This window comes from Helianthus annuus, chromosome 3 (assembly GCF_002127325.2).
Source record: "Helianthus annuus cultivar XRQ/B chromosome 3, HanXRQr2.0-SUNRISE, whole genome shotgun sequence".
In the NCBI taxonomy this organism is placed as follows: domain Eukaryota; kingdom Viridiplantae; phylum Streptophyta; class Magnoliopsida; order Asterales; family Asteraceae; genus Helianthus; species Helianthus annuus.
This window is the reverse complement of record NC_035435.2, coordinates 42,287,543-42,303,926: the sequence shown is the minus strand read 5'-3', so window position 1 is coordinate 42,303,926 and position 16,384 is coordinate 42,287,543. Positions and strand designations below refer to the sequence as shown.

The 16,384-nt window shown below is 38.8% G+C and overlaps 1 protein-coding gene across 1 annotated transcript; it reads left to right on the top strand.

Annotated features, from left to right (window-relative positions):
- The first annotated feature begins 4,107 nt into the window (after positions 1 to 4,107).
- Positions 4,108 to 10,026, top strand: LOC110932367. Its single transcript, XM_022175708.1, has 6 exons — positions 4,108 to 5,932; positions 6,200 to 6,901; positions 7,004 to 7,760; positions 7,914 to 8,548; positions 9,391 to 9,444; positions 10,010 to 10,026. The coding sequence occupies exons 1-6, from the start codon at positions 4,108 to 4,110 to the stop codon at positions 10,024 to 10,026; spliced, it is 3,990 nt and encodes a 1,329-aa protein (XP_022031400.1).
- Positions 10,027 to 16,384: the final 6,358 nt, after the last annotated feature.

Here is a 16,384-nt window from a genome sequence, read left to right as displayed (position 1 = left end):
TCGGAAAGCCGCTTTGCATATGAATGACCCTCCATAAATAGTACAGGTTGATGGTTATGTCGATCACATGTCACCTTTAAGGTCCAACAATCATAGTCATCTAAATATGTTCCTTCTAGTTCAAAAGGACAATTAGTTTTTTTGGTGCCGGTAACTTTACTTGAATCCTTGAATTTATATTCGCCGCCACGATCACATTGGAGCACAACCCTATACACGAAACCACAAGGTCTTTTATTCGACCTTCTTTTGATGACGACAACACCGAGTGAGTATGCCAACTTTTGTACCCAATTCATCAATTCTTCACAAGACCTGAATACCTATAAACGAAATTTGGAAATAACACAACCAATATATAAACAAATCAATAAGCAAATTATATATAAGAGTTAATTGCTCGGATGGTCCCTGTGGTTTCACGTTTTTTCAATTTTAGTCCCCACATTTTGAAAATAGCATGTATGCTCCCTATGGTTTGTCATTTTGTTACTCGGATTGTCCCCCAACATTTACTCTGGGGACTATCCGAGTAACAAAATGACAAACCATAGGGAGCATACCTGCTATTTTCAAACTAACTGACATCTACTCAGGGACTATTCGAGTAACAAAATGACAAACCATAGGGAGCATACCTGCTATTTTCAAAAGGTGAGGACTAAACGTGAAAAAAGTTGAAACCACAGGGACCATCCGAGCAATTAACTCTATATATAATAAATTAAAACGATCAAATGCAACAAATTATATAAACAAATCAATAAAAAAATTATATATAATAATCAAATCACAAGAGTATGTCAACTTTTTATACTGAGCAAAAAACGATCAAATGCAACAAATTATATAAACAAATCAATAAACAAATTGTATATAATAAATTATTATATACATGGTTATAAAACAAGGTTTCTAAGGCCGAGTACTCCCCGAGTAGTCGCTACAAGGTAGGCTTCCGAGGCGACTTTCTCTAACTCTGCCTAATTACTAGGAATCGATCAAACGCGGTCAAACTCGGCCAGAATCGGATCTAGTAGGTCAATTCGGGCCGAGTTTGACATAAAAAATAATAAAACATAATTTATATGATTATCATATTAAATAATTAGTATCATTTTCACGTATTTTGTTATACAAATATTAGTAAATTTATGTTATTAGACATATATTTATTTTCCCAAAACTAATTTCTTTATAATTTTACATGTCCGAGTGCTCCCCGAGTACTCTCCGCCTATGCCGAGTACTCTCAACTCCCCGGTCGACCGACTAGGGAGCGCCTAGCGACTTTTGCAACCATGATTATATATAAAGAACACATGTTAAAGGGTCTGTTTGAATATATAAACAAATCAAAAAACCAAATCAACACATTATGGTAGACGACAGATAGAGAGAGAGAGAGAGAGAGAGAGAGCCAACAGTGGTGAGAGAAACTCCGATCAAAGAGGACGACGGCTCCGGCAAACTAAGAATTCAACGGTTCCGATCAAAGAGGACGACGACTCCGATCTAATGGATGTTCCGGTGAACCTTCTGGCGATCAAATGGCGGTTCTGGCGAAAAGACAAGAAGGGACGACGACTCCGATCAAAGAGGACGACGGCTCCGGTGAACATGAATGGTTCCGATCGACGGCTCCGACGATGATGATTCAAGAAAACAAATGTAACACCCCAAAAATATTTATTATATATAAGTTAAAAAGTAACACTAAAAGGGTGGTGCTAGAATTAAAGTTGTGAAGGAAATACAAGGACTAAAGCTGTAAATACCTAAAAATGAGATTAATTAAAATGATTAATAATAAAAACCCACACACAGTACGTGTGTGGGGTTCTGTACGATCGAACAAGGGCCAAGGGGAGGGAGAAACCCTAGCTTTATCTAATTCACAAGGAAAATCATAAAGATTCAAGCAAATTGAAAGCATAATCAGGAAATTGCAAGCTCTTAACTATTCCATTGAAAGGGTAAGTTCGATTTTGTGATTTAACAAATTGTAGCAAGTGGGTTTTGATCTAATCTTGAATGCATGGTAGGAAATTTATGAAATTTAGTTAAGGTTATGATGTAGGATCAGGATTATGTCTGAATTTTTGAAAGAAATGTGATTAATAGCCGAAACCCAGGTTGAGGAGAAGTTGCTAGGGGTAAATTGATCAAGATTTGATATGTGTATGTGTGTTGTGAGGAATAACCTTGTTTATGATGAATAATCACTAGATAATCTGATTTAGAGTAAAGCTTAATTGAATGTTATTGAATGATTAAAGAAATTAGCTTACCTATATATGTTAGTTAAATAAGTAAATTCCTCAAAAATGCGAAACCCGCCATGTGTTTGATGAAATGCTTGAATGAACACCTATGTGAAATATTGAATGTAAAGGAATGAAATTCCGGATACTAAACAAATGAACGGATGTGTTAATATAGGTGTAAAGGAAGAGGGCTCGGGTTCTAAGAAGTCGGAAAGCTCGCAAGACAAAGGTATGATCCGTTACATACGAAAATTTACTTCTTTTTATTAATCGTTAGTAATTATAACGAATAACCCTTGTTATAAGAATCATTCTATGTTTAGTTATTGAAGTGTTAATAATGAATGGTAATCCCTTGTGGATTCGTCTAAGCTAAAAACGGACTATGCTAATTTATGCAAAACGACCAGTTCTTGCAACTAGGTCGAGTAAGGATATGAAACCATCCGTCTAGAATGGGTGGTCATGCAAGCAAATAACCGTATGCATAAGGTTCAATCCATTAAACGGATAGAACGAAAGATTCTTAAGCTAAAAGAAATTAACCCGATGTTATCGGGTCGAATGCGAGATATTTGAATCTCAACATGAGTTTGTATGCCATACCCATTAAAGTGGGTAATCGAATGCAAGATACTTGAATATCAATATGAGATTGAATGCCATACTCACTAAAGTGGGTAATCGAATGCGTATGAGAAATGGAAGCATATAGATGATTATAATTACCATATTGGTTTTATGGATTAAATAAGTGTCTTTACTAACTTTTAAAAGTTTGATGTTTAATGTAGGTAAATCCTCGACTTAGACGTTTGGACGGCTTGGGACGTGCACACTTGGATTACGCCCGCCTTACGCTTCCGTTATTAAGTCTTTTAAAATGGGTTAAGTTTTGGTCATATGTAACTAGGTTTATGTAGTATGTTGATAACTTCGTTGTTGGGTAAAAACTTGGTAGTCGAAGTCATGTCGTGACCAATGTAGGCTTTGTTCGTTTTGGGTTTTTGTCAAGAATGTTAAACGTTGAAGTTTGGTATGTATAACAGGGGGTTAATGGTTTTAAACGAATAGGTCATGCCGAATTTTTCCTAAAATTTTCCTATTTATTTTATATGTCGAAATTAGAGAAATGGGGCGTAACAAGTTGGTATCAGAGCCAAGGTTTGAGGGATTCGAGCGTTAAACGCGGTGCTTGAACTCAAACCGATGGCTCGTTCGAAAGAGTGCTCGCTCCAAGATCGCCCAAGAGGTAACTTTAAAGTTATAATTAAGTTGCAATTGTGTTCTTTTTGTGAGTATGATGGAAATAACTAAAAAGATTTATGAGAAGGTCACATGATAAGTTCAGGAGCTGTAGAACCTGAACGGAATGGAAAGAATCGAATAGAATGCTTAAAAATGGAACTGCAGCGTTTTTGCAAAAAGGAAGCCCGTCGCCGACGGGTTAACCCCCGTCGCCGACGGCATCATTTTGTCCGACGCCTAAACTACCTGCCGACGGGAAAAGACGTCCGACGGCCATCATTCAAGCCCGTCGCCGACGGGCACATAGCCGTCGCCGACGGCTTACATATTGCCGAAACGCTGAAATTGTTTTGTTTTTCATGCTTTGTGTTACCAGTTTGTCCGAAAGCTTATTTCATGGTTACGTAGTGTCTATATTAGATTTAACAAGTGTATGTAATCACAATTAGCGATCACAACGAGAATGGATTCGTAAGAATCAAAAGAAATGAAGCAAATGACATGAAATGGAATAAGTAAATGCTGATTAATGAACAATGATATATACCGAAAGTTTGTGATTTGTATTAAACGAAAATATGCTATTGTATAGATGGCTGATGCAAGCAACGTTAATGATAATGACGATGTGGCTAGACAAGAAGCGTTCGAGAACAAAGTTACGGAAGTAGCGGAAGGAGTTATGCAAGCCAATCTTCCACGGTTGGCTCAAGAGGTAGAAAGCCGAGTTCTGGGAGTTGTGGATGCTATGATGACCAGTAAGATCGAGGAATTGAAAGAACTAATTGAGGGGTCTAGAAGTAAAGGCAAGGAACGACGATGCACGTATAAAGACTTTATGGCGTGCAATCCGGCAACGTATGATGGTAAAATTGATCCGATCGCATGCCAAAGATGGATTTCAAATATAGAAGCGGTGTTCATTCGAAGTCGTTGTGATAACGAAGATAAGGTGATGTTCGCCACCGGCCAACTCACTTTTCAGGCAAAAGATTGGTGGGATGCACACAGTAAAGAGATAGGTGAAGAAAGGCTCCAAACAATGACCTGGCAAGAGTTTAAGGATCCTTTCATGAAATATCACTGCCCTCAGTCCGCCGTTGATAAGATTCAAGAGGATTTCTTACGCCTCCGACAGAAGAACGAGACGATAAATGAGATATCAAGCACCTTCTTGGATAAGATGAAGTTTTGTGGAGAGTTTGTGCAAACTGAAAGGATGAAGATTAACCGCTTTTATGGCGTGTTAAAGGCAGAATTTAGGGAATTCATCACTCCCTCGAAGTGTGAGACTCTTGATGAGCTCATCAATCTAGCGCGGGATAGAGAAATTGAGATCAAGAGGCAAGAAGAGCGTGGAGAAAAGAGACCCAATGAAAAAGGTGGAAATTCGACCCCGACCAAAAAGGGGAAGTATCAAGAGCAAGGAAGAAAGGATAAGTCGAAGAGTGGTATCACGCCGTGCAAGACTTGTGGAAAACTTCATACGGGGGAATGTTTGTTAGGCAAGAAAGAGTGTTACAAATGCGGTAAGGAGGGACACTCATCTTATCAATGTCCGAGTAGCCCAAAAACTTGTTTCAATTGTTTCGAAAAGGGGCACATCAAATCTGAGTGCCCGAAACTCCAGCAAGAGTCGAAGAAGGAAGATAAGAAACAAGAAGGTTCTAGGGCCAAGGGTAGAATGTTCCAAATTACATCCGAAGAAGCCAAGTCTCACCCGAATGTGATTTCAGGTATCTTTTTACTAAACTCCATACCGGTTTATGTTCTATTCGATACTGGAGCTACTATGTCATTTATTTCGAATGAAATTATACAACATCCGTCCTTTAAGTTCGAACGAATGCCAATGCCTTTAGAAGTAGAAATAGCCGATAGCAAGATGTATATGTTACATGAGGTTTGTAGAAATTGTAAATTCACTGTAGAAGATGAAGAATTTGACATCGACCTGATACCCATGGTTTTGGGGGAGTTCAAAATGATCGTGGGGATGGATTGGTTGGCGCGACACCATGTGGAGATTAACTGTGAAACCAAGGTAATGGTTATTCAAGCTCCAAGTGGAAAGCAATTAAGTATTCAAGGAGAGAGAAACGTGGAAACTAAGTTGTGTACCTTGGTCCAAGCTTATAAGTACGTACTTAACGGGAGTAGAGCATACTTAGCTTATGTAGGAGATGCCCAACAAACTCTCCCGAAGCTTGAAGACGTTGAGGTCGTGAACGAATTTCCGGATGTATTCCCGGAAGAATTGCCGGGACTTCCTCCCGAAAGGGAGATAGAGTTTCGCATCGAATTAAACCCGGACGCGAAGCCAGTTGCAAAAGCTCCCTATAGACTTGCTCCCTCCGAGATGCGAGAACTGATGACACAGTTGCAAGATCTTCTAGATAAAGGCTTTATACGCCCAAGTGTGTCGCCTTGGGGAGCACCCGTCCTTTTTGTTAAAAAGAAAGACGGGTCGATGCGTATGTGCATCGACTATAGAGAATTAAACAAACTGACCATAAAGAACCGCTACCCTTTACCGAGAATCGACGACCTTTTCGATCAATTACAAGGGGCGAGCTGGTTCTCCAAGATAGACCTGCGTTCGGGGTACCATCAAGTTAGAGTACGTGAAGAGGATATTCCAAAGACTGCATTTAGAACCCGTTACGGGCACTATGAATTTCTAGTCATGTCGTTCGGATTGACGAACGCGCCGGCTGCGTTTATGGATCTTATGAACCGGGTGTGCCGACCCATGTTAGACAAATCGGTAATCGTGTTCATAGATGATATCCTAGTCTACTCGCGAAGCAAAGCTGAGCATGCAAGGCATTTGCGTGAAGTACTCGAAATTCTCCGCAAGGAGAAACTTTACGCAAAATTTTCAAAATGCGCCTTCTGGCTCAGGGAAGTGCAGTTTTTAGGCCACGTGATTAATGCGGAAGGTGTTTTAGTGGATCCATCAAAGATTGATGCTGTAGTAAGATGGCTTTCCCCAAAAAGCCCGACTGAAATAAGGAGTTTCCTAGGCCTCGCGGGATACTATAGGCGGTTCATACAGGATTTCTCAAAGATAGCTCTACCCTTAACCAGGCTGACGAGAAAGAAAGAAAAGTTTGTGTGGGGTAAGGAACAGGAAGAGGCCTTTCGTATACTAAAGGAGAGGTTGTCGAGTCCTCCGGTCCTGACATTACCAGATGGAACTGAAGACCTGGTTGTTTATTCAGATGCTTCACACCAGGGGTTAGGTTGTGTTTTGATGCAAAGGGGAAAGGTTATTGCATATGCTTCGCGGCAATTAAAGCCTCACGAGGTAAACTACGCAACACATGATCTGGAATTGGCAGCGGTAGTGTTCGCCTTAAAAGTCTGGAGGCACTACCTATACGGTACGAAATGTACAATTTACTCGGATCATAAAAGCCTCAAGTATTTCTTTGAGCAGAAAGATTTGAATATGAGGCAACGAAGATGGCTGGAACTTATCAAAGATTATGATTGTGATATCCTCTATCACCCGGGGAAAGCAAACGTGGTAGCCGATGCGTTAAGCCGAAAAGAGTATCCGTCTCCTCTCTGTGTAAAGTCCATGAAGATGATAGTTATGCCACGATTGTTCGAAACGATACGTGAATCTCAAATAAAGTCTCTTGGAGAAGAAGACTTAAAGAAAGAAAGATTAAAAGGCGTAATTGATAAATTAGAAGAAAATTCGACCGGACTCAAAACGCGATTCGGCCGAATCTGGATACCCCGATTTTGTGAAGTCAAGGCCGCACTACTCGACGAAGCACATAAGTCACGTTATTCGGTCCACCCTGGGGCTACAAAGATGTATCGAGATCTAAAAACCAATTATTGGTGGCCGGGCATGAAACGCGATATCGTTAAGTATGTCGCAAAATGCTTAACGTGCTCTCAAGTGAAGGCGGAACACCAAAAGCCCTACGGGGAATCACAACTCTTGGGGATACCGTTGTGGAAGTGGGAGGAACTAACAATGGATTTGGTAACCAAGCTTCCAAGAACGAAAAAGGGGCATGATACAATATGGGTAATCGTAGATCGACTTACGAAAAGCGCCCATTTCCTACCCATTAAAGAAGCTTATTCTTCCGAAAAGATGGCGGAGGTCTACATGAACGAAGTCGTATCTCGACACGGGGTGCCCGTGTCAATCATTTCGGATCGTGATACTAGATTTACCTCTCGCTACTGGCAAAGATTTCACGAGAGTGTGGGAACGAGGTTGCACATAAGTACCGCCTACCACCCTCAAACTGACGGTCAGTCAGAAAGAACCATCCAAACACTTATCGATATGTTGAGGGCGTGTGCTTTAGATTTTGGAGGAAATTGGGATGACCATTTACCGCTAGTGGAATTTTCTTATAACAATAGTTACCACAGTGGCATTAAAATGGCGCCGTACGAATTACTGTATGGGAGAAAATGTAGAACTCCCGTATGTTGGGGTGAAGTAGGGCAAAGGGAGCTCGCACCAAATGATTTAATAGCATTGACAAATGAGAAGATTGAATTGATTAGAGCTCGTTTGAAAGCAGCCCAGGATCGGCAAAAAGCTTATGGAGACAAAAGGAAGCGTCCTATTGAATTTCCAGTTGGAGATTTCGTTTTATTGAAGGTGTCACCATGGAAAGGCATAATCCGTTTTCGTAAACGGGGTAAATTAGGCCCTCGGTATATTGGGCCGTTTAAAATCTTGGCTCGTGTTGGAAGGGTTGCATATCGATTAGAATTACCGCCTACTCTAGACGGAATTCACAATACCTTCCACGTGTCGCAATTAAGAAAGTGTCTTGCGGATGAAACCGCGTTAGTACCTCTTGATGACATTGAGTTAGACGAAGGGTTAAATTATGTCGAAAGACCGATGGCCATTAAAGATGTCAAGGTGAAGAAGCTGCGCAACAAGGTTGTCCGACAAGTGTTGGTGCAATGGCAGCACCGAAAAGGGTCGGAGTTTACATGGGAAGCGGAAGACGAGATGAAGAAGCATTACCCGTTCCTTTTTGGTAAGTACACTTTTAAAAATATGTTTGTGTCAGGTTTCGGGGACGAAACCTCTTTTAAGGGGGGTAGACTTGTAACACCCCAAAAATATTTATTATATATAAGTTAAAAAGTAACACTAAAAGGGTGGTGCTAGAATTAAAGTTGTGAAGGAAATACAAGGACTAAAGCTGTAAATACCTAAAAATGAGATTAATTAAAATGATTAATAATAAAAACCCACACACAGTACGTGTGTGGGGTTCTGTACGATCGAACAAGGGCCAAGGGGAGGGAGAAACCCTAGCTTTATCTAATTCACAAGGAAAATCATAAAGATTCAAGCAAATTGAAAGCATAATCAGGAAATTGCAAGCTCTTAACTATTCCATTGAAAGGGTAAGTTCGATTTTGTGATTTAACAAATTGTAGCAAGTGGGTTTTGATCTAATCTTGAATGCATGGTAGGAAATTTATGAAATTTAGTTAAGGTTATGATGTAGGATCAGGATTATGTCTGAATTTTTGAAAGAAATGTGATTAATAGCCGAAACCCAAGTTGAGGAGAAGTTGCTAGGGGTAAATTGATCAAGATTTGATATGTGTATGTGTGTTGTGAGGAATAACCTTGTTTATGATGAATAATCACTAGATAATCTGATTTAGAGTAAAGCTTAATTGAATGTTATTGAATGATTAAAGAAATTAGCTTACCTATATATGTTAGTTAAATAAGTAAATTCCTCAAAAATGCGAAACCCGCCATGTGTTTGATGAAATGCTTGAATGAACACCTATGTGAAATATTGCATGTAAAGGAATGAAATTCCGGATACTAAACAAATGAACGGATGTGTTAATATAGGTGTAAAGGAAGAGGGCTCGGGTTCTAAGAAGTCGGAAAGCTCGCAAGACAAAGGTATGATCCGTTACATACGAAAATTTACTTCTTTTTATTAATCGTTAGTAATTATAACGAATAACCCTTGTTATAAGAATCATTCTATGTTTAGTTATTGAAGTGTTAATAATGAATGGTAATCCCTTGTGGATTCGTCTAAGCTAAAAACGGACTATGCTAATTTATGCAAAACGACCGGTTCTTGCAACTAGGTCGAGTAAGGATATGAAACCATCCGTCTAGAATGGGTGGTCATGCAAGCAAATAACCGTATGCATAAGGTTCAATCCATTAAACAGATAGAACGAAAGATTCTTAAGCTAAAAGAAATTAACCCGATGTTATCGGGTCGAATGCGAGATATTTGAATCTCAACATGAGTTTGTATGCCATACCCATTAAAGTGGGTAATCGAATGCAAGATACTTGAATCTCAATATGAGATTGAATGCCATACTCACTAAAGTGGGTAATCGAATGCGTATGAGAAATGGAAGCATATAGATGATTATAATTACCATATTGGTTTTATGGATTAAATAAGTATCTTTACTAACTTTTAAAAGTTTGATGTTTAATGTAGGTAAATCCTCGACTTAGACGTTTGGACGGCTTGGGACGTGCACACTTGGATTACGCCCGCCTTACGCTTCCGTTATTAAGTCTTTTAAAATGGGTTAAGTTTTGGTCATATGTAACTAGGTTTATGTAGTATGTTGATAACTTCGTTGTTGGGTAAAAACTTGGTAGTCGAAGTCATGTCGTGACCAATGTAGGCTTTGTTCGTTTTGGGTTTTTGTCAAGAATGTTAAACGTTGAAGTTTGGTATGTATAACAGGGGGTTAATGGTTTTAAACGAATAGGTCATGCCGAATTTTTCCTAAAATTTTCCTATTTATTTTATATGTCGAAATTAGAGAAATGGGGCGTAACAACAAAGCAAGAAAGAACTCCGGTAAAAAGCTTGTTTTTTTATAGATCTGTTGTAAAAAGCTTGTTTTTTAAAGATCTAGTTGTAAAAAACTTGTTCCATTGAGTTTTTTTATACCTGATTAGTGACAAATTGAGGTGTCATCATGATAAAATCATCTTCTTCCATTGACCGGAGGTGTGCGGTGGGTGGTGGTGGCCGGAGGTGTGCGGTGGGTGGTGGTGGCCGGACGGGTGGTGGAATATTGGGTTAAAAGCTTGTTCCATTGACTTGATTAAATGATTGTTCAAGTAAAAGTTAGTTTATGGAAACTTGTTCCATTGACTTTAAAAGTTGGTTTATGGAGACTTGAAATAAACTTGAAAAGTTGAAAATGGCTGACTTGTGGGAAAAGGTAAAAAAATTGACTTTTTTGGTGTATTTAACAATACCCAAAACTAATGTAAACTATTTTATAGCCACTCATTGTTATTGTTATTATTATTTTTCTTTTTTTTTTAAACTAAAATGGGCATTGGGTTACTACAAGAAAAGGAGGTATTAGCGGCGACTATTATCGCTGCTAAAGATGGTGATCATTGCCGCTAATACCTCATGTTGCCGCTAAAAATCGCCAGTAAAGGTTGACTGGCAATGGTCCATTTGTCGCCGCTAAAAGTTTTGTCATCGTAATGGTCCATTTAGCGACGACATACCGTCGATAAAAAGTCGTCGCTGTTACATTTCGTCGCTACAGGATGGGTATCATTAGCGGCAACTGTCGCCGCTAAAAGTCTTTTTTTTGCATTTACAATAATTTCTACCTTTTAAGATAAAGTCATTTTTTTTTTTTGCATTTACAATAATTTCTAGCTTTTAACCTATTTTGCATTTACAATAATTTCTAGCTTTTAAGCCACACAAAACCTACCAATTTCCAGTTTTACAAAACACACAAACAAACTACATAAAATTATAATTATATAAACATTCTAAAATTACTTACAAGTTATTGGTCGCTCATTAACATTCAAAAATTACATACAACGTGAAAAACTACATCGTATCATATCGTCGTCATCGCCATCATTGTCGTCGTCTTGATTCGTGACTTGCATTCCCCTCAAAGCGAGATAGTCGTCAAGGCGATTCACAAATGACGGGGTTTGGAACAACCCAGAAACAAATTCGCAAAAATAACAACATAACCCAACAATAACCCAATTTGCAAACTAACAACATAACCCAACATTAACCAATTCGCAAACTAACAACACAACCCAATATTAACCCAATTCGCAAAACTAACAACATAACCCAACATTAACCCAATTATTCTAACTAACAACATAACCCAACATTAATCCAATTCGCAAACTAACAACATAACCCAATATTAACCCAATTCACAAAACTAACAATATAACCCGACATTAACCCAATTCTCAAAACTAACAACATAACCCAACATTAACCAAATTCGCAAACTAAGAACATAACCTAACATTAACCCAATTCTCAAAACTAACAACATAACCCAACATTAACCCAATTCGCAAATGAACAACATAACCCAATATTAACCCAATTCACAAAACTAACAACATAACCCAATTCTCAAAACTAACAGCATAACCCAGCATTAACCCAATTCGCAAACTAACAACTTGACCCCACATTAACCCTATTTGCAAACTAACATAACCCAACATTTTTTTACCAAAGTAACAAGCATTCATTGACCCTTGTATAACTTTTTAAAATAAAATATGATAGTTTACCTAAGAAGATTGTTGTTGAGCTTGATGATGCTCACCAAAGGCATTCGAGGGCGTAGTTGAAGGAGATTTATACCTAATCCCCCAATTCCATCTATGCCGCTCACCCAATCCCAATTGAAACATTTGAACCTCGTTCGACGTTTGAGAACTATCGGCTTCTCCGGAATGTTCGTTTTGTTTAATAAACTCCTATTCTAAAGCCAACTGTATTTACAAAGATGATTTAACACACACACACAAACATAAATATATATGTGTGTGTGTGTGTGTGTGTGTGTATAAATTGGAGAACTATAGTATAAATAAATACTTACATATTTTTGCTTGGATGTTGGGTCTAGAAAATTTCCATCTTTATCGGCGTGAGTTTGACGGAACGTCTCGAGTCGTTTCAAACCCTGTTTAACAATAAAACTTAGATTAGACATTAAATAAACCCACACGTACACACACGTATATATATAAAGCATTACTTATTTGTAAGCGGTGCTACTGTATGACGTTGTCCCTCGCAGTTTGGGTATTGTTGACGCTGGCGAACTTCTTTGTTAGCCTCACATCTTGCTCGATATCCTGACATTAAGAAATGATCAATTGTTTTCTGCTAGTTATCATAAGGCATATCCTCGGGGTGGGTTGCCCTTGCTCTTTCAACATCCTCGTACCCTGCAAATTCAATAAATTTAAATTTAGCATCGTACTTGCAACTAGAGTACCACTTATAATGTACATGCTAAATGTCGGTTTGCAAGTTACCGGCTTTCATATCAAGTTCAATTGCATCCATACTGAAGTTTTCCTAGGAGTTAATTAAAATAATTTAGTCAATTAAAGAACAATTTCTTATTAACTACTAAAATCGAGTTGCTTGAAATGATGCAAAATCTTGAAAACTTGATTGAAAGCAGTAATTTGGAACAAGGTTCACACCCGGTTCGGTAATTGTAAAATCTAGGGTTCCTACACTTTTTAGATTCAATTTAGTTGAATTTAGTTATTAACGGATTTAGTGTCACGTGGCTTAGGTGCCAAGAGCCATCAACATCATAGACAACGGACCGCACTGCACTTCGTTACCAAGAACATGTAAATCATATCCTATGATAAGGCATAATTGCACATATTCATTTCAAAAAATCAAATTTCATAACTCATTCGACAATTCATGGATTCAATACAAATGCAAGACAATTATCAAAAGATTCAAATACTTAAACAACTTGTCACAAATCAAATCATAAACATAATGTGAAGCCCTAGAAATTCTTAGAAAAACGTACACCGGGGTGAAACCTGAGAGATTAGCCGCTCACGGTGGACGAAACACAATCACCGGATGTTGGAAACACGAACGAGTTCATTTTGATTCTTGAAGCTTGACCTTGGTGATGATGATGAGATGATGATGGTGGTGGTGGTGGTGGTGGAATTAGGGTTGGAAATGATGATGGTGAGTGATGGATGATGATGATGATCGGAATGGTGGGATTAGGTTTTGGTTATGGATTAAGGATGATTGTTCTGATAGATGATGATGGAGAGGGGTTGTAGATGGTGATTCTCCAAGAAGAGGCTCCAAGAACTAAGTCCTCTTGTTTTAAATTCGTAATACCTCAAAACATAACCCCAAAATCGGTCAACATTGGTCAAATAACAAAAATCAGCGTAGCAGTGCAAAAGGTCGCGTCGGCGATGGGTAAACACCGCGTCGGCGATGCGACATGTAAGTTTGCTTTTCCTTCTGACGTGTTACGCTACTATTTATGGGCATTGTTGAACGACAAAACGCATCGGCGACGCAGCCATAGGTCGTCGCCGACGTGTCCTCCTGGTCCGGTTTTCTGTTTTCTTCATTCCGCTTGTCCGGTTGGTTCCGATCGCTTCCCGATGCTCCGTAAGCTCCCGAATAGCTCCTTACTCTGTTAGACCTGCAAAACACAAATCATATCAAAGTGAACTATTCGAAACTCAAATTTATGTAAAACACAAACTTTAAACCGATTAAATAATGGGTTTTCAACCGCGTATCAAAAACATAGATATATAATGGAAACCTTTATTTATACATATTGTATGCCTTGAAATATGCCCAAAAAAGCCTCACACAAGCTCTAAACGTTAAAAAAAAAGTTGTTGTACACAACAGGTCCGGGTATTACGAAAACCTAGCTACGCTGAAAACCCGTGTACGAAAAAACCTGGGTTCGGGTTTTTTGTGCACTGACGTGAGGTCGAAGTCTCAATCAAATTTAAACCAAATACAACTATTAGATAGCGGTAAGTGGGTATCGAACACAGGAAATGAGAGGTGGTTGAAATGGAGTGGAATGGATGATAGATGGACCGGGTTAAAATAAGTTGGGTGGTGGACTTTGTTGTGATGATGAAGATTGGCCGGAAGTTGGGAAAATGATGAAAGGATGGAACAGCGAATGATGTAGCGGTATAGCTAAAGAGTATTCAGGTTGGGTGCTTTCAGGTAATGTGGTGTTGGTTGGTTTAATTTCGGGTGTGGATGTAGGAATGGTAGTATTTGGTGAAGGCATGGAAGGTGTAGGTTAACCCGTAGTGGGTGGTAATTGTGATTGATCCATTTCTTGAATCGGTGAAACTGGTGTTGTAGGTGTTGTTGGTGAACCAAGAATCTTGTTTTCTCTCAATAGAACTCGATTTCTTCTCAAAGTTCGCTCAATCTCCGGATCAAACGCTAGTGGTAATATCTTGTGAGAACCTCTTGTATGCATGCACCTGTAAATACCTGCACACTAACACACCCAGCGTAAACCAGAAAAATAACAAACTTAAAGTATCAAAGATAACATACGTTGCACACTACTCCCCGGCAACGGCACCAAAATTTGACGTGAGGTCGAAGTCTCAATCAAATTTAAACCAAATACAACTATTAGATAGCGGTAAGGGGGTATCTAACACACGGAGTTTGTGGAATGTATGTTATCTAAATGTACGTCTAAATTAACTAAGATTAAACTAATTGCAAGAAAAGTAAATTCAAGGAGTTGGATTGTCTGATTTTAAAAACTAAGATTACTAATTAAATTGAAAATTGAGAATCGGTTTTGTAAACAATTTAGAGACAAATGACCATTCCGGTTTCAATTGACATTCATGTTTTAATCCAACTAGAAAGAACCACATAGACATGGTTCATGTGTAGTTACTTGTTTGTGATAAAAGGGAACGAAGTACTCGGATTACACTAATGCGAGGTTGTTACCCGATGACCAATCAATCAATACCCAATCCTAATCCCTCCCATGATATCTCGATTGCCAACGGCACCAAGAATGTATGGTTTAAACTATGATCAAAGCATCAATTAACCATTTACAAACAAATATCAACACACCATAATAAACAAACAAAGATTGCAAGTCTATTATTCTAGAAATAAAGATCAAAACACGAAATGTCTCAAGCAAACCTTCAATCCAGGATGATCACCATAAGTTTAGCCACAAATGGCTTGGACAATCATCTTCACACAAATTTCAATGTTTATAACAATTAAAAACATAAACCGAATGTTTAGAAATTGTCTTCAAGCACCAAGCACACTCAAAATCGCCTCTAGAACACTTAGTAACCGAATGACAATGATAGAACATCAAAAGACACCTTCAATTGCAGTTTAATGAGCAGTTACGACATTAATTGCACTCGGCGCCGTATGCTATGCCGGTGACCGTAAGCTACGGCGCCAAACAAAGTCGTTGGGCAAATAGGGCAGCACTGTAACCTATGGCGCCAGCCGTAGGCTACGGCGCCTAGCAAAGTTCTACGAAGATGAGGAACTGGATTACGGTGGACACAAGACACAATGAGTGACGTAACCTACGGCTAGGGCCGTAGGCTACGGCGGTGGCTAAGATTCTTTTCTTGTTTTCCTTTGTGACATCTTGATCCCTCAAACTTGTTTCCGCTAACTTTGAGCTCTCATCCAAGCACCATAAAAGCATTCTTTTATGCTCTTTATCACCTGCAAAGCCAATTACCTCGCAGTTAACAAGTTCCACAAATTAACTAATTTAAGCATGAGATGCGTATATTTAGATCGTTTAAGGGTTGTCCTACGGACCACCTGTCATGCACCTCTAGCACAAATTGAAGAAGATAACGCTGCACATTCAGTTTTGGATAGAAACCATAGAATTGCATTAAAAGATAAAGATAAGGAAGTTGGCATGATCAAGACTAAGAAAACCGGGCAATTAGGTTCTAAATTGATAGTTGTTAAAACTTTTGA